This window comes from Salvelinus fontinalis, chromosome 8, assembly GCF_029448725.1.
Source record: "Salvelinus fontinalis isolate EN_2023a chromosome 8, ASM2944872v1, whole genome shotgun sequence".
NCBI classification, from domain to species: domain Eukaryota; kingdom Metazoa; phylum Chordata; class Actinopteri; order Salmoniformes; family Salmonidae; genus Salvelinus; species Salvelinus fontinalis.
This window is the reverse complement of record NC_074672.1, coordinates 47,476,094-47,503,799: the sequence shown is the minus strand read 5'-3', so window position 1 is coordinate 47,503,799 and position 27,706 is coordinate 47,476,094. Positions and strand designations below refer to the sequence as shown.

General features: G+C 43.4%; 2 protein-coding genes across 2 annotated transcripts in view; one reads left to right on the top strand and one right to left on the bottom strand.

The window, feature by feature from the left end:
• LOC129861353 (synaptophysin-like) overlaps positions 1-14,129 on the bottom strand; it is a 34,118-nt gene extending 19,989 nt beyond the window's left edge. The window contains exons 1-2 of the mRNA XM_055932724.1: positions 14,067-14,129; positions 3,568-3,633 (exon numbers count right to left, since the gene is read on the bottom strand). Coding sequence (XP_055788699.1) covers positions 3,568-3,633; positions 14,067-14,084 — 84 coding nt within the window. The 5' untranslated portion in view covers positions 14,085-14,129. The remainder of the gene's footprint in view (positions 1-3,567; positions 3,634-14,066) is intronic.
• Positions 14,130-24,608: 10,479 nt separating this feature from the next.
• Positions 24,609-27,706, top strand: part of magixa (MAGI family member, X-linked a) — a 147,556-nt gene continuing 144,458 nt past the window's right edge. Inside the window, exon 1 of the mRNA XM_055932723.1 lies at positions 24,609-25,019. The gene's annotated coding sequence lies outside the window, so the exon portion shown is untranslated. The remainder of the gene's footprint in view (positions 25,020-27,706) is intronic.

Sequence of the window (27,706 nt, the reverse complement as noted above, 5' to 3'; positions counted from 1 at the left end):
TAATCTAGAATACCACTGAAATAGGGCTGTTTGCTACTCTAGAATACCACTGAAATAGGGCTGTTTGCTACTCTAGAATACCACTGAAATAGGGCTGTTTGCTACTCTAGAATACCACTGAAATAGGGCTGTTTGTTACTCTAGAAAACCACTGAAATAGGGCTGTTTGTTACTCTAGAAAACCACTGAAATAGGGCTGTTTGCTACTCTAGAATACCACTGAAATAGGGCTGTTTGCTACTCTAGAATACCACTGAAATAGGGCTGTTTGCTACTCTAGAATACCACTGAAATAGGGCTGTTTGCTACTCTAGAATACCACTGAAATAGGGCTGTTTGTTACTCTAGAATACCACTGAAATAGGGCTGTTTGTTACTCTAGAATACCACTGAAATAGGGCTGTTTCCTACTCTAGAATACCACTGAAATAGGGCTGTTTGTTACTCTAGAATACCACTGAAATAGGGCTGTTTGTTACTCTAGAAAACCACTGAAATAGGGCTGTTTGCTACTCTAGAATACCACTGAAATAGGGCTGTTTCCTACTCTAGAATACCACTGAAATAGGGCTGTTTGCTAATCTAGAATACCACTGAAATAGGGCTGTTTGCTACTCTAGAATACCACTGAAATAGGGCTGTTTGCTACTCTAGAATACCACTGAAATAGGGCTGTTTGTTACTCTAGAATACCACTGAAATAGGGCTGTTTGCTACTCTAGAATACCACTGAAATAGGGCTGTTTGTTACTCTAGAAAACAACTGAAATAGGGCTGTTTGTTACTCTAGAAAACCACTGAAATAGGGCTGTTTGCTACTCTAGAATACCACTGAAATAGGGCTGTTTGCTACTCTAGAATACCGCTGAAATAGGGCTGTTTGTTACTCTAGAATACCACTGAAATAGGGCTGTTTGTTACTCTAGAATACCACTGAAATAGGGCTGTTTCCTACTCTAGAATACCACTGAAATAGGGCTGTTTCCTACTCTAGAATACCACTGAAATAGGGCTGTTTGTTACTCTAGAATACCACTGAAATAGGGCTGTTTGCTACTCTAGAATACCGCTGAAATAGGGCTGTTTGTTACTCTAGAATACCACTGAAATAGGGCTGTTTGCTACTCTAGAATACCACTGAAATAGGGCTGTTTGTTACTCTAGAATACCACTGAAATAGGGCTGTTTGCTACTCTAGAATACCGCTGAAATAGGGCTGTTTGTTACTCTAGAATACCGCTGAAATAGGGCTGTTTGCTACTCTAGAATACCACTGAAATAGGGCTGTTTGTTACTCTAGAATACCACTGAAATAGGGCTGTTTCCTACTCTAGAATACCACTGAAATAGGGCTGTTTGTTACTCTAGAATACCACTGAAATAGGGCTGTTTGTTACTCTAGAATACCACTGAAATAGGGCTGTTTGCTACTCTAGAATACCACTGAAATAGGGCTGTTTGTTACTCTAGAATACCACTGAAATAGGGCTGTTTGCTACTCTAGAATACCACTAAAATAGGGCTGTTTGCTACTCTAGAACACCACTAAAATAGGGCTGTTTGCTACTCTAGAACACCACTAAAATAGGGCTGTTTGTTACTCTAGAATACCACTGAAATAGGGCTGTTTGTTACTCTAGAATACCACTGAAATAGGGCTGTTTGCTACTCTAGAATACCACTGAAATAGGGCTGTTTGTTACTCTAGAATACCACTGAAATAGGGCTGTTTGTTACTCTAGAATACCACTGAAATAGGGCTGTTTGTTACTCTAGAATACCACTGAAATAGGGCTGTTTGCTACTCTAGAATACCACTGAAATAGGGCTGTTTGTTACTCTAGAATACCACTGAAATAGGGCTGTTTGTTACTCTAGAATACCACTGAAATAGGGCTGTTTGTTACTCTAGAATACCACTGAAATAGGGCTGTTTGTTACTCTAGAATACCACTGAAATAGGGCTGTTTGTTACTCTAGAATACCACTGAAATAGGGCTGTTTGCTACTCTAGAATACCACTGAAATAGGGCTGTTTCCTACTCTAGAATACCACTGAAATAGGGCTGTTTCCTACTCTAGAATACCACTGAAATAGGGCTGTTTGTTACTCTAGAATACCACTGAAATAGGGCTGTTTGTTACTCTAGAAAACCACTGAAATAGGGCTGTTTGCTACTCTAGAATACCACTGAAATAGGGCTGTTTCCTACTCTAGAATACCACTGAAATAGGGCTGTTTGCTACTCTAGAATACCACTGAAATAGGGCTGTTTGCTACTCTAGAATACCACTGAAATAGGGCTGTTTGCTACTCTAGAATACCACTGAAATAGGGCTGTTTGTTACTCTAGAATACCACTGAAATAGGGCTGTTTGCTACTCTAGAATACCACTGAAATAGGGCTGTTTGCTACTCTAGAATACCACTGAAATAGGGCTGTTTGCTAATCTAGAATACCACTGAAATAGGGCTGTTTGCTACTCTAGAATACCACTGAAATAGGGCTGTTTGCTACTCTAGAATACCACTGAAATAGGGCTGTTTGTTACTCTAGAATACCACTGAAATAGGGCTGTTTGTTACTCTAGAATACCACTGAAATAGGGCTGTTTGCTACTCTAGAATACCACTAAAATAGGGCTGTTTCCTACTCTAGAATACCACTGAAATAGGGCTGTTTCCTACTCTAGAATACCACTGAAATAGGGCTGTTTGCTACTCTAGAATACCACTGAAATAGAGCTGTTTGCTACTCTAGAACACCACTGAAATAGGGCTGTTTGCTACTCTAGAATACCACTGAAATAGAGCTGTTTGCTACTCTAGAACACCACTGAAATAGAGCTGTTTGCTACTCTAGAATACCACTGAAATAGGGCTGTTTCCTACTCTAGAATACCACTGAAATAGGGCTGTTTGCTACTCTAGAATACCACTGAAATAGAGCTGTTTGCTACTCTAGAACACCACTGAAATAGGGCTGATTGTTACTCTAGAATACCACTGAAATAGGGCTGTTTCCTACTCTAGAATACCACTGAAATAGGGCTGTTTGCGAGTCTAGCGATACACACATGACATGTGATATAACTAAGTAGTCTTGGCTTTACATTTTACTGTGGTATGACTCAGCTGGGGGATCAAGCTCCCAACCTTCCAATGGCATTACACCATACATATTGTTGTGTACCTATTGATATAATGTTGAGAACAGACCAATCAGATTCATTTTACATAGTGATTTTGTGACAGTAAAGACAGGCAGGTCAAGTCGGTCAGTGAATTCTTCTTGTTGGCTGCGATGCTCTCTCACTGTCCCGTCTCATCGGCTCATGCACTTCAGGAACTGGTTTCCGTTTAAACAATGGCTATATGGACATGAACCTAACCCCTAACCCTAACCCTAACCCTAACCCAAACCCCTAACCCTAACCCTAACCCTAACCCTAACCCTAACCCCTAACCCTAACCCAAACCCCTAACCCTAAGAGCGAGAGACAGACAGACAGACAGACAGACAGACAGACAGACAGACAGACAGACAGAGAGAGAGGACAACTTACCCATTCTAGAGCTTTGATGAAGCCCAGGGGAACTTTGAGGACTCTGAACTGTCCTCCCGCAACCAACTGGAGAAGAAAATAAATCATATCAACAGACCCATCATCATATCAACAGACCCATCATTCTATCAACAGACCCATCATCCTATCAACAGACCCATCATCCTATCAACAGACCCATCATCCTATCAACAGACCCATCATCATCCTATCAACAGACCCATCATCCTATCAACAGACCCATCATTCTATCAACAGACCCATCATCCTATCAACAGACCCATCATTCTATCAACAGACACATCATCCTATCAACAGACCCATCATCCTATCAACAGACCCATCATCCTATCAACAGACCCATCATCCTATCAACAGACCCATCATTCTATCAACCGACCCATCATCCTATCAACAGACCCATCATCCTATCAACAGACCCATCATCATCCTATCAACAGACCCATCATCATCCTATCAACAGACCCATCATCCTATCAACAGACCCATCCTCCTATCAACAGACCCATCATCCTATCAACAGACCCATCATCCTATCAACAGACCCATCATCCTATCAACAGACCCATCATCCTATCAACAGACCCACCATCCTATCAACAGACCCATCATCCTATCAACAGACCCATCATCATCCTATCAACAGACCCATCATCCTATCAACAGACCCATCATCATCATCATTGATTGGTGTAATATAATAACAAAGCACTACACAGACAGCAGCAGTATATAATAAACTGGTACTAATATCGTAGAGGTATAATCTTTAAAACGAGCTTGGAACCTTTAAACCTGGCAATTTGACTGGTAAATTGTGGTAGATTGTATTTCTATGGCCCATATGATGTTTCTCAGGGACATCTCTACATTCTCTACAGACAATTCCTTTGACATCATGGCTTGGTTTTTGGTCTGACATGCACTGTCAACTGTGGGACCTTTATATAGACAGGTGTGTACCTTTCCAAATCATGTCCAATCAATTGAATTTACCACAGGTGAACTCCAATCAAGTTGTAGAAACATCTCAAGGATGATCAATGGAAACAGGATTCACTTGAGCTCAATTTAGAGTCTCATAGCAAAGGGTCTGAATAATTATGTAAATATGGTATTTCTGTTTGTTTTTTTTAAATAATTTTGCACAAAAAAAATGTAAGTTTTTCTTTGTCATTATGGGTTATTGTGTGTAGATTGATGAGGAAAATGTTTTATTTAATCCATTTTAGAATAAGGCTGTAACGTAACAAAATGTGGAAAAAGGAAAGGGGTCTGAATACTTTCCGAAGGCTCTGCATGTACAGTGGGGCAAAAAAGTATTTAATCAGCCACCAATTGTGCAAGTTCTCCCACTTAAAAAGATGAGAGAGGCCTGTAGTTTTCATCATAGGTACACTTCAACTATCACAGACATTTTCTTTATTTATTTTTATCCAGAAAATCACATTGTAGGATTTTTTATGAATTTATTTGCAAATTATGGTGGAAAATAAATATTTGGTCAATAACAAAAGTTTATCTCAATACTTGTTATATACCCTTTGTTGGCAATGACAGAGGTCAAACGTTTTCTGTAAGTCTTCACAAGGTTTAGATACAGTATATCTTTCTAGGCTGTATGACTCTGATGTTTCTACAGGCTGATTATATGGTATATCCTGCATAAAACACACCGCTTTTCACACACAGCTAATCATTGTTTTCCTGTGATGATATATTCACTCATATCATCATCCACAGTAAAGACATGGTACTAATGAAATGTCTATTGTCATTACATCATATTAGAAACCGGCCAGAGGATCAGAGGATCAGAGGGTCAGAGTGGAGATGGAGGCCATATTGTGTTCTAACGCATAATCTTTCCACTAGGGGGAGCCAGAGTAGCTTACCAAGCAAGAGGAGCCTTGTGTAGTGGATATCCACTAGGGGGAGCCAGAGTAGCTTACCAAGCAAGAGGAGCCTTGTGTAGTGGATATCCACTAGGGGGAGCCAGAGTAGCTTACCAAGCAAGAGGAGCCTTGTGTCGTGTATATCCACTAGGGGGAGCCAGAGTAGCTTACCAAGCAAGAGGAGCCTTGTGTCGTGTATATCCACTAGGGGGAGCCAGAGTAGCTTACCAAGCAAGAGGAGCCTTGTGTAGTGGATATCCACTAGGGGGAACCAGAGTAGCTTACCAAGCAAGAGGAGCCTTGTGTAGTGGATATCCACTAGGGGGAGCCAGAGTAGCTTACCAAGCAAGAGGAGCCTTGTGTAGTGGATATCCACTAGGGGGAGCCAGAGTAGCTTACCAAGCAAGAGGAGCCTTGTGTCGTGTATATCCACTAGGGGGAGCCAGAGTAGCTTACCAAGCAAGAGGAGCCTTGTGTCGTGGATATCCACTAGGGGGAGCCAGAGTAGCTTACCAAGCAAGAGGAGCCTTGTGTCGTGTATATCCACTAGGGGGAGCCAGAGTAGCTTACCAAGCAAGAGGAGCCTTGTGTAGTGGATATCCACTAGGGGGAACCAGAGTAGCTTACCAAGCAAGAGGAGCCTTGTGTAGTGGATATCCACTAGGGGGAGCCAGAGTAGCTTACCAAGCAAGAGGAGCCTTGTGTAGTGGATATCCACTAGGGGGAGCCAGAGTAGCTTACCAAGCAAGAGGAGCCTTGTGTAGTGTATATCCACTAGGGGGAGCCAGAGTAGCTTACCAAGCAAGAGGGGCCTTGTGTAGTGGATATCCACTAGAGGGAGCCAGAGTAGCTTACCAAGCAAGAGGAGCCTTGTGTCGTGTATATCCAGCTACGTGTCAGACTAGTCCGGTGTTAAATGCTTTGCGACACGTCTTTTTATATGCATATGATGTGAAAATGATACGAATATAGACGATGCCTCACTTAAAATTGATCTGGGATCCCAACAAAATAACGGGGGCCTAATGATCTGGGGCCTACGTCCAAAGCATAAACTACACAGTTGTTACAGTATGTGACACATTTGATAGCCTTCATGGTCCTGTTCAATACTAATGGAAACACTTATTTTATTCAAAAAGGTTCTTCTGGCCTTGATGACGGCAAGAAGATAACCACCCTTCGCCACTCAAGAGCCATATTGTCGGTTGTGACCAGCACAAAGCTGGCTCGAGAAAAGCAAGGAGGAAACTCCTGATCGCCAGATACACCGTTAGGAGCTTCGGGTAATTGATATGCAGTGCGCTCTGCACCAGTATCCATAACCCTCCGAATCAAGTTGCCTTGCGGATACAACCGAGCCCATGGTAGCCCCCTGACAATAGCAGAGGGTCCCTCCACTGGGCCACGGCCCGTAGCTCTGACAGGGACACCTGAATTTACCAGGCTGTGAGATGTGTCCAGGTGAGTGGCTAGAAGGGACCTGTTGTCCCATGTGCCCTGGGAGGGCCAATCAGATAGCTAGAGATTTACCTCTGAATGTTTCTGCTAGAATGCAAGGTCTCCCTCCATGACTGGGCTGTATGCGTATAAGTGGCAAGTTAAAGTACTTGTTCCTTTTCAGTTCTCTGTGAGGGACATCCTGACAGGAGCTTGTTAAGCAGTGGTGGGCATTCTTCACGTTAAACTATCCCTGGAAGGTGTCCCTGCGTGTCATTTGGGAATTTACAGAGCCTCACCGGGGGCAAAGCCCCTGGTTGTGACGTTTCTAGAAGGTATATGTCGTCTCAGACCGGTCTCTCGACCACATGGGACTGACTCGAAGGTGACGTTGCGTCCAAATGCCACTAGACACTGCTGCTAGTATAACACACAGGATACTGATGAGACAGGGGAGGGTCTCTAGACACTGCTGCTAGTATAACACACAGGATACTGATGAGACAGGGGAGGGTCTCTAGACACTGCTGCTAGTATAACACACAGGATACTGATGGGACAGGGGAGGGTCTCTAGACACTGCTGCTAGTATAACACACAGGATACTGATGAGACAGGGGAGGGTCACTAGACACTGCTACTAGTATAACACACAGGATACTGATGAGACAGGGGAGGGTCACTAGACACTGCTGCTAGTATAACACACAGGATACTGATGAGACAGGGGAGGGTCTCTAGACACTGCTGCTAGTATAACACACAGGATACTGATGGGACAGGGGAGGGTCACTAGACACTGCTGCTAGTATAACACACAGGATACTGATGAGACAGGGGAGGGTCACTAGACACTGCTTCTAGTATAACACACAGGATACTGATGAGACAGGGGAGGGTCTCTAGACACTGCTGCTAGTATAACACACAGGATACTGATGAGACAGGGGAGGGTCTCTAGACACTGCTGCTAGTATAACCCACAGGATACTGATGGGACAGGGGAGGGTCTCTAGACACTGCTGCTAGTATAACACACATTATACTGATGAGACAGGGGAGGGTCACTAGACACTGCTGCTAGTATAACCCACAGGATACTGATGAGACAGGGGAGGGTCACTAGACACTGCTGCTAGTATAACACACAGGATACTGATGAGACAGGGGAGGGTCACTAGACACTGCTGCTAGTATAACACACAGGCTACTGATGAGACAGGGGAGGGTCTCTAGACACTGCTGCTAGTATAACACACAGGATACTGATGGGACAGGGGAGGGTCACTAGACACTGCTGCTAGTATAACCCACAGGATACTGATGAGACAGGGGAGGGTCACTAGACACTGCTGCTAGTATAACACACAGGATACTGATGAGACAGGGGAGGGTCTCTAGACACTGATGCTAGTATAACACACAGGATACTGATGAGACAGGGGAGGGTCACTAGACACTGCTGCTAGTATAACACACAGGATACTGATGAGACAGGGGAGGGTCTCTAGACACTGCTGCTAGTATAACACACAGGATACTGATGAGACAGGGGAGGGTCACTAGACACTGCTGCTAGTATAACACACAGGATACTGATGGGACAGGGGAGGGTCACTAGACACTGCTGCTAGTATAACACACAGGATACTGATGGGACAGGGGAGGGTCACTAGACACTGCTGCTAGTATAACACACAGGATACTGATGAGACAGGGGAGGGTCACTAGACACTGCTGCTAGTATAACACACAGGATACTGATGGGACAGGGGAGGGTCACTAGACACTGCTGCTAGTATAACACACAGGATACTGATGGGACAGGGGAGGGTCACTAGACACTGCTACTAGTATAACACACAGGATACTGATGAGACAGGGGAGGGTCACTAGACACTGCTGCTAGTATAACCCACAGGATACTGATGAGACAGGGGAGGGTCACTAGACACTGCTGCTAGTATAACACACAGGATACTGATGAGACAGGGGAGGGTTACTAGACACTGCTGCTAGTATAACCCACAGGATACTGATGGGACAGGGGAGGGTCTCCAGACACTGCTGCTAGTATAACACACAGGATACTGATGAGACAGGGGAGGGTCACTAGGCAGCGCCCTGTGTTCGCAATTACAAGACTGCTGCATCTGGCAGAGTCAGGTCTGGGTGGTCTGCCATGGATCGTTTCATTTAGTGTCCGTTGGGCTTCGGCTCGGGGCGTGATTATATGTCCCTATTGTACTGAAGTTGACCGACTGAAAAATGATGTAACTTTATGACTACAACTACTGTTCCCCGAAGGAGGGAAACGAGGTACACCACCTGTTTGGCTCTGATCCACCCGTTCCTGGGCTCGGGGAAGACCGCTATCAAATTGAAGGAATGAATCCGAGACTCGTGCTTTTCACCTGTGGAAGGCGGGGCTTCCACCGAGGCAAGGATTTCATTGGCCAGGCGTGATTGTAGATCCTTCAATCTAAGTCGTGAGAGTGCGACTCACCCATACCATGTTGTCCCTCGTTTCCCTCCTTCAGGGAACAGTAGTCATGACGTTACGGTTTAGCTCCAACATGACACCAATACGCTCTTGAGGTAGCTAGCTAGAGATGCTCTGTCAGAACCCAGACATACAATGCGAAAAAATAATCAATCATTTGCTATAGATTGTTACCCACTCATACATATCATTTAATTGTTTCAATTATAATTAAACTGGAAGAAAATAGGGTGTTAATGTGATGGTAAGACAGAGACAGTTTCATGTTTTCACCACAGGAGGTTGGTGGTACCTAAATTGGGGAGGATGGTAATGGCTGGAAGGGAATCAGTGGAATGGTATCAGATACATCAAAACACACGGTTTTCATGGTTTCCATGTGTTTGATGCCGTTCTATTCGTTCCGTTCCGGCCATTATTATGAGCCGCCCTCCCTTCAGCAGCCTCCTGTGGTTTTAACACTTGAGGGCATTTGACAGTAAAAAAAATATAATAATACTATTCAGTCCTTATATTCACCCTACGAATGTCGAGAGAAATAGAACTGCTATAGACCTGTTATAGACCTGCTATAAACCTGTTATAGGCCTGTTATAGACCTGCTATAAACCTGTTATAGGCCTGTTATAGACCTGCTATAGACCTGCTATAGGCCTGTTATAGACCTGCTATAGACCTGTTATAGGCCTGTTATATACCTGCTATAGACCTGCTATAGGCCTGTTATAGACCTGCTATAGACCTGTTATAGGCCTGTTATAGACCTGCTATAGACTTGCTATAGGCCTGTTATATACCTGCAATAGACCTGCTATAGGCCTGCTATACACCTGCTATAGGCCTGTTATAGACCTGCTATAGACCTGCTATAGGCCTGTTATAGACCTGCTATAGACCTGCTATAGGCCTGTTATAGACCTGCTATAGACCTGCTATAGGCCTGTTATAGACCTGCTATAGACCTGCTATAGGCCTGTTATATACCTGCTATAGACCTGCTATAGGCCTGCTATAGACCTGCTATATACCTGCTATAGGCCTGCTATAGACCTGTTATAGACCTGCTATAGACCTGCTATAGGCCTGTTATAGACCTGCTATAGACCTGCTATAGGCCTGCTATAGACCTGCTATATACCTGCTATAGACCTGCTATAGATCTGCTATAGACCTGCTATAGGCTTGCTATAGGCCTGTTATAGATCTGCTATAGACCTGCTATAGGCCTGCTATAGACCTGCTATAAACCTGCTATAGGCCTGTTATAGACCTGCTATAGACCTGCTATAGGCCTGCTATAGACCTGCTATAGACCTGCTATAGACCTGCTATAGGCCTGCTATAGGCCTGCTATAGACCTGCTATAGGCCTGTTATAGACCTGCTATAGACCTGCTATAGACCTGCTATAGGCCTGTTATAGACCTGCTATAGACCTGCTATAGACCTTCTATAGGCCTGTTATAGACCTGCTATAGACTTGCTATAGACCTGCTATAGGCCTGCTATAGACCTGCTATAGGCCTGTTATAGACCTGCTATAGACCTGCTATAGGCCTGTTATAGACCTGCTATAGACCTGCTATAGACCTGCTATAGACCTGCTATAGACCTGCTATAGACCTGCTATAGACCTGCTATAGACCTGCTATAGACCTGCTATAGGCCTGTTATAGACCTGCTATAGACCTGCTATAGACCTGCTATAGACCTTCTATAGACCTGCTATAGACCTGCTATAGGCCTGCTACAGACCTGCTATAGACCTGCTACAGACCTGTTATAGCTCTACACGATGTATATAATTCTAAAAGCAGAGACACGAAATTATGGAAATATTAGGCTACAAGCATATATAGGCTACAGGCCATATATAGGAGCCATGTATAGGGGCCATATATAGGAGCCATGTATAGGAGCCATGTATAGGGGCCATATATAGGAGCCATGTATAGGGGCCATATATAGGAGCCATGTATAGGAGCCATGTATAGGGGCCATATATAGGAGCCATGTATAGGAGCCATGTATAGGGGCCATATATAGGAGCCATGTATAGGAGCCATGTATAGGGGCCATATATAGGAGCCATGTATAGGAGCCATGTATAGGAGCCATGTATAGGGGCCATATATAGGAGCCATGTATTGTAGCCAAGAGAAGCCAGCCCCCCCCCCCTAAAAAAATGTATGCTTGTATCTTTCGTCTCTCTGTGTTTCATGATTTTCCTTCAATTCGCAAGAGGCAGAATGTACAGCATCTCCCCGGAGAAAGCATCTGTGTGAGCGAAACAGCGCCTCTCTGTCTCTGTATGTGAAGGCCATCTATCTGATGCTGTCTGGTCAAAAAGAGTATGACATTGTTGCCGCCCGTAGCGTTGAGTGCAAGGGAAGCCAGCGAGCATTTTGGCCTCCCTTGATTTAAAAAAAAAAATCATGAAATAATAGCCAATCAGCATTGAGCTAAACTGAGTGAGCTCAACTGTGAATGGTCCTGGCGCACCAAAGAAACGTGTCTAAGGAAGCCATCTTGGATTTGGCTTCACTCCTATCACATCGCATTGAGAGCAATACGTAATTGACAGAAACAACTTGAATTGTTGCATCTCATTTGTTCTGTTGTCCTCCGGTGGCTAGCTAGCTAAAATTGTCCCTTCCCTAAATTAGCCATGGATGGAGATAGGGATTTGGATTTGTGGTTTAACTTAAAAGAAAATTCCACCCCAAAACTTTCAAGACATGTAACTTTCAAAATACAGAAATCATCCAGTATGATGCATTTGCAACATGTGATGGAAACTCCACATCACATGATTAAAATGCATCATACAGGATCATTTCTGTATTTTGAAAGTTACATATCTTGCAAAATTGACTGCTGACAAGGAAAAACAAATGTGGGACTATGACAACAACAGACTAATACCAAAATATAGTTTTTGGGTGGAGTTTTCCTATTAATTCTCAGTACTGCCCAATGCTTTTAACTGTGATTCTGATCTAACCATTAATTCATACATTGTTGTGACCTTGGCCTGAGAGGATGGAAGTTCAACATGTAGCTGGATGTAGAAGGCTAATGATATCTAGATAACGTTAGCCTGGTAGGCTAAGGGCAACAACAAATACAATCATGTACTGTATGACAGAGTCATAGACTGTTTCGTCAACATGAAAGAGACGAGGATGGCATTTGGCGATTCACTACAAGTGTAACAGTATCATTTTAAAAACCGTCCCCTCGCCCCGACCCGGGCGCGAACCAGGGACCCTCTGCACACATCGACAACAGTCACCCACGAAGCGTCGTTACCCATCGCTCCAAAAAGGCCACGGCCCTTGCAGAGCAAGGTGCAACACTATTTCTAGGTTTCAGAGCAAGTGACGTAACTGATTGAAACGCCACTAGCGCGTACCCGCTAACTAGCTAGCCATTTCACATCCGTTACACTCACCCCCCTTTCAACCTCCTCCTTTCACATCCGTTACACAAGTAGGATGGGTTAACATGTTTTCTACTTGCACAAACGGCGCACATAGAAATCAGAAGCATGGACAGCCACATCATATTTATCTCACCTTGATTGGGCTAAATACTTTTTGGTATCTTTTAGTTGTCCCTGCATTAGAATAAGCATAAGTAATTTGATGATGTTGACATGTTAAAAGTTGAAATAGTGGAGGCAGCTCCTGTTTCTGACTTGTGGTAACTCTCTGTCGTTCTAATCTAATTTTAGTAGTCCCGAAAATGTCATAAATGTTAAGTTGCTTGACCACGCTGTAGGTCATGAAACTGTTTGTTACATGCAATATGCTTTGAGGACTTCACGGTTTTGTGATGAAACAAAAGATGTGGTTGAATTTATTCTGCCACTCTGACTTCTTATTGTCTCTGCCTTTAGGCCTATATATATCACAGTGTCAAGGCATATGAAGGAACAGGTTATAGAGCAAACAACGCAATTATCACAACAGATAGGTTGTACAATGGGCTTTTGTTTTCTGTCTTCGCTTCCCCGGTGATATTATCCATGCATCGCTACTAATATAGGGGATGAAATTGAGCTGCCATTTTACAACGCAATCTCGGAAATGACAGCTGCACTTAGCCTATACCAGACCTGCTTTATAAGATCGTGTAATTCCAGGATTGCAGAGAAATATGTTGTTTTTTTGCACCCGTATGAGCCAATACATATTTGGACCATGGATAAACAAACGTATTTCGTTCCATAATTTATATGGTCCACATTGGTGCGTACATTTATATTATGGGCAAACAGCTCATATCACCATTCATAGACCACGAATGGGTGTATTTGTCATCGTATATTATTTTTTGGGGGGGGAAATATGTTGTATTCTAATAATTTAACCGGCGTAACCACAAGAGAGATTTCCCCCTGATTTAACACAGACATGCATAACCATCCATCCCCTCAGTAATCATGGATGTGCTGTATATCAGTCAACAAATCGCGGCCGCATCATAACGGGGCTTTCCTCGGTTTTACCAGACAAATCTAATATCCCAGATAAGGATCTAGGAACGCCCCTCACCGCCTATTCATCATACGTGTTACAGTTGGAATTTAAACAGAGTAGATGTCAGTTAATTTTCTAGATGTTCAGAGCCCCCTACCTGATTCACAATATCCATCTTGTCTGCCTTGCTCGTTGGTAAGAGGAATTGCGGAGCGGAGGGAGGGAGGGAGTCGTGAGAACCGACAGTCCTCGGTGGAGGAAGGAGAAGGAGACTGGAACTGCTCTAGGTGACATGTGATAAGCAAAAGACACACGACCATTCAGACTGGATCATACATAGACTTGTAGATAAATACAAAATAATCAAATAAATGACTTTGTTTATGGTTCTTAGACGTAGAGGAGAGCCTGATGATACACGTTTGTTTTTGGACGCTACGGTCTGCCTTTATTAAGCTGGTATTTTTCTGCTATTTGTTTCCCTAAAATAATGAATTTCCCCACTGCCTGACCAAGGTGCCGCTGTCCATGGTGCTGAACTGTTTATGTGTGAGTCAATTGTGAGAAGTCAAAAGGGTAGGAAGCATGAGTTTTTAAATCAACAACGTAACAACAACACAGTGTTGTCAAAGACTTAGTAACTTAGTTGTAGTCACGATCTGGTTACTTATAACTGCTTGTATCAGTTACCTGATGTGGAATAGAGTTCCATGTAGTCATGGCTCTATGTAGTACTGTGCGCCTCCCATGTTCTGGACTTGGGGACTGTGAAGAGACCTCTGGTGGCATGTCTTGTTGGGTATGCATGAGTGTCCGAGCTGTTTGCTAGTAGTAACTAGGGCCTGTAGGACCTGCCTTGTTGATAGTGTTGTTAAGAAGGTAGAAACTAGGGCCTGTAGGACCTGCCTTGTTGATAGTGTTGTTATGAAGGCAGAGCAGCGCTTTATTATGGACAGACTTCTCCCCATTTTTAGCTACTCTTGTATCTGTCACGCCTGCTCCCTCTCTCTGCGCCAGGCTGTCCAGCACTGCGCACTCCTGCCATCATCATTATGCACACCTGCTTCCCTCGTTACATGAATCAGCAAATGATTGGCCTCACCTGGTCTCAATCACCTTGTTTTATTAGCTCCCCTATATTTGTCAGTTCCCCCAGCTCTGTTCCCCGCTGCTGCAGTAATTGTCGTATGTCCTTATGTTACCCCGATGTTGACGCTGTTCCTGCCCTGTTCTCTGTCCGTTCCAACTTAAATGTTGACCTTGTTTCTCAGGCTGCATATGTTAATATGGGCTATTTTTTTTAGCACTTTTCTGGGTTGCTTGATTGTTTTTAATGCTTTACTGGGAGGCTTATCAGAAGTAGACTTACTCATGTTATTTACATTGGTGCAGGGTGAGCTGCATAAAGTGGTCTTCCTATTAGGACACACCGCCTCAGTGTTAACAGTGTAACTCTGGTTCATAGGTTCATGATTACTGTATACAATAGCTGTAGGATCAACAGAGGCATTCAGGGCAATTAGGGGGACATAAATTAAGTTACTTACATTGTGTTTGCCAACGCTCCTAGGATAATGCACATTAGCCTCATCATTATGACGCCTCATTGTCACAATGGTAGGGATTAGCTGAGCTGGTCTTGGGTCATTGATAGGTCATTGTTTTAATGCAGTGTTGAAATGCGTGGACAGGAGTCCAGGAGCCAAGATGATTTGGATGGACTCAGTCATTCCTGTAGAGCAGGTATTCCAAAACTGGGGTACGCACAATGCCGTCGGGGGTACGTCAAACAAAAAAAATGATGGTGGGAGCTCTGAGGATCTGAACCCGAGGTCGAAGCCAATGGAGAGGGAGATAGAATAGAGGATGAATGGGAAGCCCCCAAGAAAGAAGGCGCCGGAACCTCTGGTTCCATGCTGGATAAGTCGTTTCTGGTCTGTGTCAGTTCCGGACTCAACATCTCCGTGGAGACCCCCCGTTGCCAGAGGACGCTTTCTTCGACTTCCACGGCGGGTGACGTACCTCCACGGCTGGTTGGTTGGGTCGAGAACAGCTCCATCCTCCAGGGCAGGGAGAGACCCCTTCGAGGATGGAACCCTGCTGAGCACCGGCCAGTCGGCTATGGAGAGCCGACTCAGAGGCAAAACTTCCATCAGACCAGAGCGGAATCTGGCTACTGAGGGTGGAAGAAAAATACAAAGTAAGTGGGTGTGGATTCCCCGGTAGCTTGTGTAGGTTTACTACTTGCTTGCTAAGAGTAGCCACTTCGCCCCCGTAGTCCTCTGCAAGCAAGCAGTTGCTACATTGAAAGTCAGTGCGGTCCACATTGTCCCGGAACAAAGCAAAGTAAACACAGCTCCTGCAACGCTGGAAACGTTCAATAATATAGCCACATATAGATGGCGTTATGTATTTCCAACACGTTGGTTTACTTTAATGTAGCTGTAAGCTAGGTGTTGATAACAACTGGCTGTGTCACGCAGTGCTAACTTTAGCAGGATGGTAGGACTATCGTTAGCAGGGTAATAGGGCTAACGTTAGCAGGATGGTAGGGCTAACGTTAGCAGGATGGTAGGGCTAACTTTAGCAGGGTAGTAGGGCTAACGTTAGCAGGATGGTAGGGCTAACTTTAGCAGGGTAGTAGGGCTAACGTTAGCAAGATGGTAGGGCTAACGTTAGTATGGTAGTAGGGCTAACGTTAGCAGGGTAGTAGGGCTAACGTTAGCAGGGTAGTAGGGCTAACGTTAGCAGGGTAGTAGGGCTAACGTTAGCAGGATGGTAGGGCTAACGTTAGCAGGATAGTAGTGCTAATGTTAGCAGGATGGTAGGACTATCGTTAGCAGGGTAATAGGGCTAACGTTAGCAGGATGGTAGGGCTAACGTTAGCAGGATAGTAGTGCTAATGTTAGCAGGATGGTAGGGCTATCGTTAGCAGGGTAGTAGGGCTAACGTTAGCAGGATGGTAGGGCTAACGTTAGCAGGATTGTAGGGATAACGTTAGCAGGATGGTAGGGATAACGTTAGCAGGGTAGTAGGGCTAACGTTAGCAGGATGGTAAGGGCTAACGTTAGCAGGATGGTAGGGGCTAACGTTAGCAGGATGGTAGGGGCTAACGTTAGCAGGATGGTAGGGGCTAACGTTAGCAGGATGGTAGGGCTAACGTTAGCAGGATGGTAGGGCTAACATTAGCAAGCTAGTTGGCTAACAACCTTGCAAGTTGATTGATGAAACCAGTTGTGATGAGTGCAAACAATTTGGTTTAATTTTAAGTTACACATTTAAAGTTATTAATGTTGGTGTTTACATTATCAGGGAATAGACTGGCTTGCCAGGTCCTACATATTACATCACCCCCTGGATCCCCCCCACATAACTTTGGCATTCTTCGGAATTCTAATCAGTTTTATGTAATAACTCAGAAATATAAATGGGAGGTGTAACATTGGGAATGTTGATGTTTATGCTAATGCAGATCCATATGTGTATTGATTCTGTGGTCATGCTTCTAAATTCTATATATCATGCTTTTATGTTCTATAAATCATGCTTTTTCTATATTCTATGTATCATGTTTCTATATATCAAGCTTCTATATATCATGCTTCTATGTTCTATATATCATGCATCTAAATTCTATATATCATGCTTCTTTCTATATTCTATATATCATGCTTCTATATTCTATATATCATGCATCTACATTCTATTTATCATACTTCTATATATCATGCTTCTTTCTATATTCTATATATCATGCTTCTATATATCATGCTTCTATATTCTATATATCATGCATCTACATTCTATGTATCATGCTTCTATATATCATTCTATATCTGTCTCTCTCTCTCTCTCTTCCGCGCTCTCTCTTTTCTCTCTCTCTCTCCCCCTCTTTCTCTCTCTCTCTCTTTTCTCTCTTTCTCTCTCTTGTCACTCTATCTTTTGTCTCTCTTTCTTTCTTTCTCTCTCTCTCTCTCTCTCTCTCTCTCTCTCTCTCTCTCTCTCTCTCTCTCTCTCTCTCTCTCTCTCTCTCTCTCTCTCTCTCTCTCTCTCTCTCTCTCTCTCTCTCTCTCTCTCTCTCTCTCTCTCTCTCTCTCTCTCACCCTGTCACTAGGGGACATAGGGCACTACTTTAGACCAGAGTCTCACACACGTTTGTGTGAGCGTGCCCGTGCACGTGCATGTGTGTGTAGTGGTTATGATGACATGGGCACATTTACATTCTGAAGGAGAGGAAATCCTTGATCAATACAGAAAAAAATCCTCCCATATGACGTGTCATATCGCTGAGACAAGCCTACACTATTGGGATATATGTATGCCGGGGCGGCAGGGTAGCCTAGTGGTTAGAGTGTTGGACTAATAACCGAAAGGTTGCAAGTTCAAATCCCCGAGCTGACAAGGTACAAATCTGTCGTTCTGCCCCTGAACAGGCAGTTAACCCACTGTTCCTAGGCCGTCATTGAAAATAAGAACTTGTTCTTAACTGACTTGCCTAGTTAAATAAAGGTAAAATAAATAAATAAATAGTCCTGAATCTCCCTTTATTATCAGAGTTATAGGGTCACTCTCATGACCCTGAGGTGTCCTGAATCTCCCTTTATTCTCAGAGTTATAGGGTCACACTCATGGTCCTGGGGTGTCCTGAATCTCCCTTTATTATCGGAGTTATAGTTTCACTCTCATGGTGCTGGGGTGTCCTGAATCTCCCTTTATTATCAGAGTTATATGGTCACTCTCATGGTCCTGGGGTGTCCTGAATCTCCCTTTATTATCAGAGTTATATGGTCACTCATGGTCCTGGGGTGTCCTGAATCTCCCTTTATTATCAGAGTTATATGGTCACTCTCATGGTCCTGGGGTGTCCTGAATCTCCCTTTATTATCAGTTATAGGGTCACTCTCATGGTGCTGGGGTGTCCTGAATCTCCCTTTATTATCAGAGTTATAGGGTCACACTCATGGTGCTGGGGTGTCCTGAATCTCCCTTTATTATCAGCGTTATAGGGTCACTCTCATGGTGCTGGGGTGTCCTGTCTTTTCATAATGTCATTTCCAGACACTTCCTCTCAAATGCGCGAAGAGTCTGGTGAACCAATGCGTCAAACTTAGCCTTCATTAGCCAATACAGAAAGACTGGGAGAAACTGGGGAAACTAATCAATCCGCACAACACCTTCCCTCTAATCCAAGACTTGCAGTTTTTTGACTCGCTGAAATTAAATGATGACAAATACTTTACTAGGTAGGTCACTCCCACATAATGCTATGGTCACTTCCACTAAGGCCATTTGAATGGTTGATATTCCAGGCTTATATGCGCTTGGCAACGAGGTTAGTATCTTCACAATGATATCTCACTGTATTACCGTAAACTAAATACACTACTCAGTCACTCAGACCCTTCCCAGGTCAGGCAGCAGCAGACAGCTCCATGGTGAGAGTTGACTATCCCCTTCCACTTGAGGATCTTTGCTGTGATGTCACATGGAACCGTAAACAGTGGGTGCCTCAGTGTGCTGATGTCAGCAGAAACACAACCATTAGCGCAGCAAAAAAGGATGTTACTGCAGAGAGAGTATGTTTGGTAGTTAGAGAGAGAATGTCATTGGTCTTTAGTGATTGGGAATGGGACACTCAATAGCCTACTGAAAGATCCTTAGAAGAAGAGAAGGAGATGAGAGATGTTATTATTACATGTGATTTAACAAACTCAACGGTGTGAAACTGTGATATACTGTACAGGACTACTACAGGTGTATTGACTACTACAGGTGTATTGACTACTACAGGTGTATAGACTACTACAGGTGTATAGACTACTACAGGTGTATAGACTACTACAAGTGTATAGACTACTACAGGTGTGTAGACTACTACAGGTGTGTAGACTACTACAGGTAGACTACTACAGGTGTATAGACTACTACAGGTGTATAGACTACTACAGGTGTATAGACTACTACAGGTGTATTGACTACTACAGGTGTATAGACTACTACAGGTGTATTGACTACTACAGGTAGACTACTACAGGTGTATAGACTACTACAGGTGTATAGACTACTACAGGTGTATTGACTACTACAGGTGTATTGACTACTACAGGTGTATTGACTACTACAGGTGTATAGACTACTACAGGTGTATAGACTACTACAGGTGTATAGACTACTACAGGTGTATTGACTACTACAGGTAGACTACTACAGGTGTATAGACTACTACAGGTGTATAGACTACTACAGGTGTATTGACTACTACAGGTAGACTACTACAGGTGTATAGACTACTACAGGTGTATAGACTACTACAGGTGTATTGACTACTACAGGTGTATTGACTACTACAGGTAGACTACTACAGGTGTATAGACTACTACATGTGTATTGACTACTACAGGTGTATTGACTACTACAGGTGTATAGACTACTACAGGTGTATTGACTACTACAGGTGTATAGACTACTACAGGTGTATTGACTACTACAGGTAGACTACTACAGGTGTATAGACTACTACAGGTGTATAGACTACTACAGGTGTATTGACTACTACAGGTGTATTGACTACTACAGGTAGACTACTACAGGTGTATAGACTACTACATGTGTATTGACTACTACAGGTGTATTGACTACTACAGGTGTATAGACTACTACAGGTGTATTGACTACTACAGGTGTATAGACTACTACAGGTGTATTGACTACTACAGGTAGACTACTACAGGTGTATAGACTACTACAGGTGTATAGACTACTACAGGTGTATTGACTACTACAGGTGTATAGACTACTACAGGTGTATTGACTACTACAGGTGTATAGACTACTACAGGTGTATTGACTACTACAGGTGTATAGACTACTACAGGTGTATTGACTACTACAGGTAGACTACTACAGGTGTATAGACTACTACAGGTGTATAGACTACTACAGGTGTATTGACTACTACAGGTGTATTGACTACTACAGGTAGACTACTACAGGTGTATAGACTACTACATGTGTATTGACTACTACAGGTGTATTGACTACTACAGGTGTATAGACTACTACAGGTGTATAGACTACTACAGGTGTATTGACTACTACAGGTAGACTACTACAGGTGTATAGACTACTACAGGTGTATAGACTACTACAGGTGTATTGACTACTACAGGTGTATTGACTACTACAGGTGTATTGACTACTACAGGTGTATAGACTACTACAGGTGTATAGACTACTACAGGTAGACTACTACAGGTGTATTGACTACTACAGGTAGACTACTACAGGTGTATATATTACTACAGGTGTATTGACTACTACAGGTGTATTGACTACTACAGGTAGACTACTACAGGTGTATTGACTAGTACAGGTAGACTACTACAGGTGTATAGACTAGTACAGGTGTATTGACTACTACAGGTGTATTGACTACTACAGGTGTATTGACTACTACAGGTGTATTGACTACTACAGGTGTATAGACTACTACAGGTGTATAGACTACTACAGGTGTATTGACTACTACAGGTGTATTGACTACTACAGGTGTATTGACTACTACAGGTGTATAGACTACTACAGGTGTATAGACTACTACAGGTGTATAGACTACTACAGGTGTATTGACTACTACAGGTGTATTGACTACTACAGGTAGACTACTACAGGTGTATTGACTAGTACAGGTAGACTACTACAGGTGTATAGACTACTACAGGTGTATAGACTACTACAGGTGTATAGACTACTACAGGTGTATAGACTACTACAGGTGTATTGACTACTACAGGTGTATAGACTACTACAGGTGTATTGACTACTACAGGTGTATTGACTACTACAGGTGTATTGACTACTACAGGTGTATAGACTACTACAGGTGTATAGACTACTACAGGTGTATAGACTACTACAGGTGTATAGATTACTACAGGTGTATTGACTACTACAGGTGTGTAGACTACTACAGGTGTATTGACTACTACAGGTGTATTGACTACTACAGGTGTATAGACTACTACAGGTGTATTGACTACTACAGGTGTATTGACTACTACAGGTGTATAGACTACTACAGGTGTATTGACTACTACAGGTGTATTGACTACTACAGGTGTATTGACTACTACAGGTGTATAGACTACTACAGGTGTATAGACTACTACAGGTGTATTGACTACTACAGGTGTATTGACTACTACAGGTGTATTGACTACTACAGGTGTATTGACTACTACAGGTGTATAGACTACTACAGGTGTATTGACTACTACAGGTGTATTGACTACTACAGGTGTATAGACTACTACAGGTGTATTGACTACTACAGGTGTATTGACTACTACAGGTGTATTGACTACTACAGGTGTATAGACTACTACAGGTGTATAGACTACTACAGGTGTATTGACTACTACAGGTGTATTGACTACTACAGGTGTATTGACTACTACAGGTGTATTGACTACTACAGGTGTATAGACTACTACAGGTGTATAGACTACTACAGGTGTATAGACTACTACAGGTGTGTAGACTATTACATGTGTATATATTACTACAGGTGTATTGACTACTACATGTGTATAGACTACTACAGGTAGACTACTACAGGTGTATAGACTACTACAGATGTATTGACTACTACAGGTGTATATACTAATACAGCCCAGAGTCATCAGTCACCCTGCTGACCAGAGAGCTCTGACTTTTACCTGTCAGATTCAGAAGGAGACCTCTGTACCACCTGTCTGCCATGCCATTCAGAACAAACTTGTCTTATTCATAATACGATAAATACGATTTTCAGTAAGGTGTTTTTAAGCATAATACACGGTGCTATACTATCACTAGTCAATAATACACAATGCTACACTATCACTAGTCAATAATACACGGTGCTACACTATCACTAGTCAATAATACACGGTGCTACACTATCACTAGTCAATAATACACTGTGCTACACTATCACTAGTCAATAATACACTGTGCTACACTATCACTAGTCAATAATACACGGTTCTATACTATCACTAGTCAATAATAAAAGGGGCTACAATATCACTAGTCAATAATACACGGTGCTACACTATCACTAGTCAATAATACACAGTGCTACACTATCACTAGTCAATAATACACGGTGCTACACTATCACTAGCCCAGAATACACGATGCTACACTATCACTAGTCAATAATACACGGTGCTATACTATCACTAGTCAATAATACACGGTGCTACACTATCACTAGTCAATAATACACGGTGCTACACTATCACTAGTCAATAATACACGGTGCTATACTATCACTAGTCAATAATACACGGTGCTACACTATCACTAGTCAATAATACACGGTGCTACACTATCACTAGTCAATAATACACGGTGCTACACTATCACTAGTCAATAATACACAGTGCTACACTATCACTAGTCAATAATACACGGTGCTATACTATCACTAGTCAATAATACACGGTGCTACACTATCACTAGTCAATAATACACGGCGCTACACTATCACTAGTCAATAATACACGGTGCTACACTATCACTAGTCAATAATACACGGTGCTATACTATCACTAGTCAATAATACACGGTGCTATACTATCACTAGTCAATAATACACGGTGCTACACTATCACTAGTCAATAATATACGGTGCTACACTATCACTAGTCAACAATACACGGGGCTACAATATCACTAGTCAATAATACACGGTGCTACACTATCACTAGTCAATAATACACAGTGCTACAGTATCACTAGTCAATAATACACGGTGCTACACTATCACTAGTCAATAATACACGGTGCTACACTATCACTAGTCAATAATACACGGTGCTACACTATCACTAGTCAATATTACACGGTGCTACACTATCACTAGTCAATAATACACGGTGCTACACTATCACTAGTCAATAATACACGGTGCTATACTATCACTAGTCAATAATACACGGTGCTACACTATCACTAGTCAATAATACACGGTGCTACACTATCACTAGTCAATAATACACGGTGCTACACTATCACTAGTCAATATTACACGGTGCTACACTATCACTAGTCAATAATACACGGTGCTACACTATCACTAGTCAATAATACACGGTGTTACACTATCACTAGTCAATAATACACGGTGCTATACTATCACTAGTCAATAATACACGGTGCTACACTATCACTAGTCAATAATACACGGTGCTACACTATCACTAGTCAATAATACACGGTGCTACACTATCACTAGTCAATAATACACGGTGCTACACTATCACTAGTCAATATTACACGGTGCTACACTATCACTAGTCAATAATACACGGTGCTACACTATCACTAGTCAATAATACACGGTGTTACACTATCACTAGTCAATAATACACGGTGCTATACTATCACTAGTCAATAATACACGGTGTTACACTATCACTAGTCAATAATACACGGTGCTACACTATCACTAGTCAATAATACACGGTGCTACACTATCACTAGTCAATAATACACGGTGCTACACTATCACTAGTCAATAATACACAGTGCTACATTATCACTAGTCAATCGTCTGAAGGCGGTCTCTTCTCATTCTTTTACTTTTTAATCCATGTTCCCTCCCCTACGTGCTTCTCCCCCCCTCCATTCCCCCGTTCGTTCCTCGTACCACCGTTTCCTTATTGCCTTCGCCTGTGAGGAAAGAGAGAGCAGAGGAAGAAGCGCCGTAGTGAATGCACCGTAATTCTGACCTGTGTTCCACTATTAGTTCCATTAGTCTATTACAGCCCGCAGCCGTAGAGCCGCTTCACCACTACCGCGCCGCGGATACACTCTCTTTTCAAATCTTACCAGCAACATTCATTATCTATTTGTCTGCGCAGTGCAATGGATTTTTTTTTTAAACCCGGGTTTCTATCTATCTAATATCATAGAGCAGCAGAGCCTGCAGTGACCGGTCAGGCAGCGGTACACCAACGTACCAATCAATACGACTGGAGACTTTAGAGAAAGGATATATATATAGCTGGTTATAGCTGCTACGAGGAAAAACGTCGCGGGGAAGGAGGCTGGAGTTATGAAGGTATGCCGTTGTGATTTTTTTTTTGCGACGTTTTTTGTTTGAGGCTATTTTGTAATCTATTTGCCATAGTTACCATTTCACCATGTATTCAACAAGACGCGTTCTGCTCTATTCAGAACATGCCTACGTGGTTACTTACTAGGTTATTGCTCTGCTGCCAACATGAAGAAAGCAAGGTTAGCCTTTTATGTGATCCATTTATGTCAGAGGCAATTCTGGTCCAATACGCTGCGCTTGCCCAGGTCCGATCAGTCTCGCCGTTTACTAGCTATTTAACCATATAGATGTAGACTACCACGAGTCCCTATGCTCTCTGCTGCTAAAACGCTCCCCTATGCCACTAGCTCCTCAGAAGGCTATCCAAATTAACCATCTGGTGTCTTCAACACATCTGGCCAAGGATTACCAAGCATTTATTTACACTACTGATTTACACCCCCAGCCAACATAACTCCGTATTGGATTAGCCTGCAGCAGTGTATGTGGGCATAGTATTATTGCTAATCTGTTTTACCCAGAGGCCGTGTGATAGTACAGTCTGCCTGCGGTGTGATAGTACATAGTCTGCCTGCGGTGTGATAGTAAATAGTCTGCCTGCCGTGTGATAGTACATAGTCTGCCTGCCGTGTGATAGTAACTAGTCTGCCTGCCGTGTGATAGTACATAGTCTGCCTGCCGTGTGATAGTAAATAGTCTGCCTGCCGTGTGATAGTAAATAGTCTGCCTGCCGTGTGATAGTACAGTCTGCCTGCCGTGTGATAGTAACTAGTCTGCCTGCCGTGTGATAGTAAATAGTCTGCCTGCCGTGTGATAGTAAATAGTCTGCCTGCCGTGTGATAGTACAGTCTGCCTGCCGTGTGATAGTAACTAGTCTGCCTGCCGTGTGATAGTACATAGTCTGCCTGCCGTGTGATAGTACATAGTCTGCCTGCCGTGTGATAGTAACTAGTCTGCCTGCCGTGTGATAGTACAGTCTGCCTGCCGTGTGATAGTAAATAGTCTGCCTGCCGTGTGATAGTACATAGTCTGCCTGCCGTGTGATAGTAAATAGTCTGCCTGCCGTGTGATAGTACAGTCTGCCTGCCGTGTGATAGTAACTAGTCTGCCTGCCGTGTGATTGTACATAGTCTGCCTGCCGTGTGAGAGTAAATAGTCTGCCTGCCGTGTGATAGTAAATAGTCTGCCTGCCGTGTGATAGTAAATAGTCTGCCTGCCGTGTGATAGTACATAGTCTGCCTGCCGTGTGATAGTACATAGTCTGCCTGCCGTGTGATAGTAACTAGTCCGCCTGCCGTGTGATAGTACAGTCTGCCTGCCGTGTGATAGTACAGTCTGCCTGCCGTGTGATAGTACAGTCTGCCTGCCGTGTGATAGTAACTAGTCTGCCTGCCGTGTGATAGTAACTAGTCTGCCTGCCGTGTGATAGTAACTAGTCTGCCTGCCGTGTGATAGTACAGTCTGCCTGCCGTGTGATAGTAACTAGTCTGCCTGCCGTGTGATAGTACAGTCTGCCTGCCGTGTGATAGTAACTAGTCTGCCTGCCGTGTGATAGTAACTAGTCTGCCTGCCGTGTGATAGTAACTAGTCTGCCTGCCGTGTGATAGTAACTAGTCTGCCTGCCGTGTGATAGTAACTAGTCTGCCTGCCGTGTGATAGTACAGTCTGCCTGCCGTGTGATAGTAAATAGTCTGCCTGCCGTGTGATAGTACAGTCTGCCTGCCGTGTGATAGTAAATAGTCTGCCTGCCGTGTGATAGTAACTAGTCTGCCTGCCGTGTGATAGTAACTAGTCTGCCTGCCGTGTGATAGTACAGTCTGCCTGCCGTGTGATAGTAACTAGTCTGCCTGCCGTGTGATAGTAACTAGTCTGCCTGCCGTGTGATAGTAACTAGTCTGCCTGCCGTGTGATAGTACAGTCTGCCTGCCGTGTTATAGTAAATAGTCTGCCTGCCGTGTTATAGTAAATAGTCTGCCTGCCGTGTTATAGTAAATAGTCTGCCTGCCGTGTGATAGTAAATAGTCTGCCTGCCGTGTGATAGTAACTAGTCTGCCTGCCGTGTGATAGTACAGTCTGCCTGCCGTGTGATAGTAACTAGTCTGCCTGCCGTGTGATAGTAACTAGTCTGCCTGCCGTGTGATAGTGGATAGTCTGCCTGCCGTGTGATAGTGGATAGTCTGCCTGCCGTGTGATAGTGGATAGTCTGCCTGCCGTGTGATAGTGGATAGTCTGCCTGCCGTGTGATAGTGGATAGTCTGCCTGCCCTGTGATAGTGGATAGTCTGCCTGCCGTGTGATAGTGGATAGTCTGCCTGCAGTGTGATAGTAAATAGTCTGCCTGCCGTGTGATAGTGGATAGTCTGCCTGCCCTGTGATAGTGGATAGTCTGCCTGCCGTGTGATAGTGGATAGTCTGCCTGCCGTGTGATAGTAACTAGTCTGCCTGCCGTGTATATGAGCAGTGGGTTATAGGCTATACGTCTGGAAAAGGCTCAGCCATCACAGAAGAGTGTTTCTTACAAATATCTGTGAATGTGCTCTAGGCGTGCTCTAGGCGTGCTCTAGGCGTGCTCTGTGTGTGTGTGGGCTGAATGCTCGTGTTTTGTGTGTGAGCAACCTGGTCTCAGAGCATTTCGTATTATTCTGTACACTAAATCCGAGGAAGCTCCATTTAGTATGATACAGTATGTTA